At 36.4% G+C, this 1,693-nt stretch overlaps 1 protein-coding gene across 1 annotated transcript; it reads right to left on the bottom strand.

Annotated features, from left to right (window-relative positions):
• Positions 1-892: 892 nt before the first annotated feature.
• On the bottom strand, positions 893-1,409 carry LOC126608258 (uncharacterized). The gene has a single exon (XM_050276115.1). It carries the CDS (start codon positions 1,319-1,321, stop codon positions 1,052-1,054), a length of 270 nt encoding a protein of 89 aa, XP_050132072.1. The 5' UTR covers positions 1,322-1,409; the 3' UTR covers positions 893-1,051.
• Positions 1,410-1,693: the final 284 nt, after the last annotated feature.

Genomic DNA, 1,693 nt, shown 5'->3' with positions numbered 1-1,693 from the left:
TGTAGCCCTACCAAAAATTCTCTCGAGGCACGACCATCTATAGCTAAAGCAATCAAAAGGGACCATAGTAGGCTGCTAAAGCATTAACAGGGAAAAGCATTCTTCTTCCCCTGTTTTTTTTGAACTTTTTAACTTTTTGTGGTGTTAAATGAGATATTTATCACCATAAGAATGTGAGATATATATATATATTTTTTTTGTAGCAGCTTGGTAAAGAGGTTTGCATTACAACTTTAAAGAAAGCACACCATCTTAGATCAATAGAAGGCAATGCAACATACAGAAATAGGCATCAAAATTTCTATAATACCAAACATAATTATTAAGAATATGAAACAGGTATAGTGCGTGAAGAAATTGAGTTTCCACCATAAAATCAATTGGCAATAGGGGTAGTCCAACTCCTTATAAGCACAAGCAAGGCAGGGAAATGATTCACTCTCAACACGTCCCCTCACATGCTGCCAATTTTCAAGCATATCATGTGGACAACACAAATCGGGTAACGTGGAGCATATGTGACCATTGGGCTTGACACATGGGATAACCTACTCTGATACAATGAAAAAAATTGAAGTATCAACATAAAACCAACGCCTTATAAGCATGCAAGATGCAAAACCCCTTCTTTCTTTGATGTGAGATTCACTCGCAACAGTATGTGATACGGTACATATGCATATAATACAAGTACCAAACCTAACTTATCATATTCCTAGCACATTATCTCACCCTCCCTAATCGCTTGAGCTAACCCTAACAAGTTTACAGGAAGTTTATATTAGCAATGAATTAAGAATTTACACACACAAAATTGAAGGACAAAGAAATGTAAAATCAATTCCAAACAAATGCACTCCTAACACAAATCAAATTCCAGAATCAACTCATCTCAATCAAATATCGCAAAATTGTATTGATTAATCAACTTAATTTCGCCAACGAACCCAACATCTCTCTGCAAATTCCGACAAATTTTACTAACACATTCACAACCTAAATATCTGCATATATATAAATAAGAACTAATCAAGAAATTAACATGGATTAATCAAAGGGTACAACCACAGAAGAGAAAGAAGAAGCAAAGCATACAAGCCAAGGCCAAAGACTCCACCACAGTTATCAACGTCCACAGCACATCATCGAGTATTGAGAAGCCGAACCCCCCGAAGCTCTGCAAGTTCAAACTCCACCCAGAAGTGAAGTACGACAGGTTGAATATTTCGGTCCACGACCGCCGGAATATTCCTACTGACGGCATAGAGAACTCGAAATCCAGACAGCTGAAAGCTGCCGAGTACCACCTTGCTGCGCACATGATGGATTAACAGATGATCTCTCTCAAAAATACTTCTTTGTTCTGGCAGAGGGCTTTCTAGCATGTTCATAACAAAGTTGGAATATTAAGTAGGATATGTCTTATATTATATGCTTATTAGGTAATATTATTATTGACACGTGTTCCAGCTACGATTTATTTGGGTGGTGTCAAGAATTTGATGTGGGGACGACTGTCAGGTTACATATATATCAATTTTAACATACAGTGACATAGATTCTACTCCGTTTATATCATGGAGGTAGATTGTCTACACTTCTGTTTGGGTGCTCTTTCTATTTTCTACTATTTTGTGCGATCACGGTTAAGTTACGTTAATATTTTATATTATTATAATAAGATAAAAAATAA

This window comes from Malus sylvestris, chromosome 16 (genome assembly GCF_916048215.2).
Source record: "Malus sylvestris chromosome 16, drMalSylv7.2, whole genome shotgun sequence".
In the NCBI taxonomy this organism is placed as follows: domain Eukaryota; kingdom Viridiplantae; phylum Streptophyta; class Magnoliopsida; order Rosales; family Rosaceae; genus Malus; species Malus sylvestris.
The sequence above is the reverse complement of the archived record's forward strand: the minus strand, read 5'-3'. Positions and strand labels throughout refer to the sequence as shown.

What these genes read in the sequence shown, in the direction of transcription:
- LOC126608258 (XM_050276115.1), bottom strand. Translation starts at nt 1,321, where the DNA reads ATGTGCGCAGCAAGGTGGTACTCGGCAGCTTTCAGCTGTCTGGATTTC.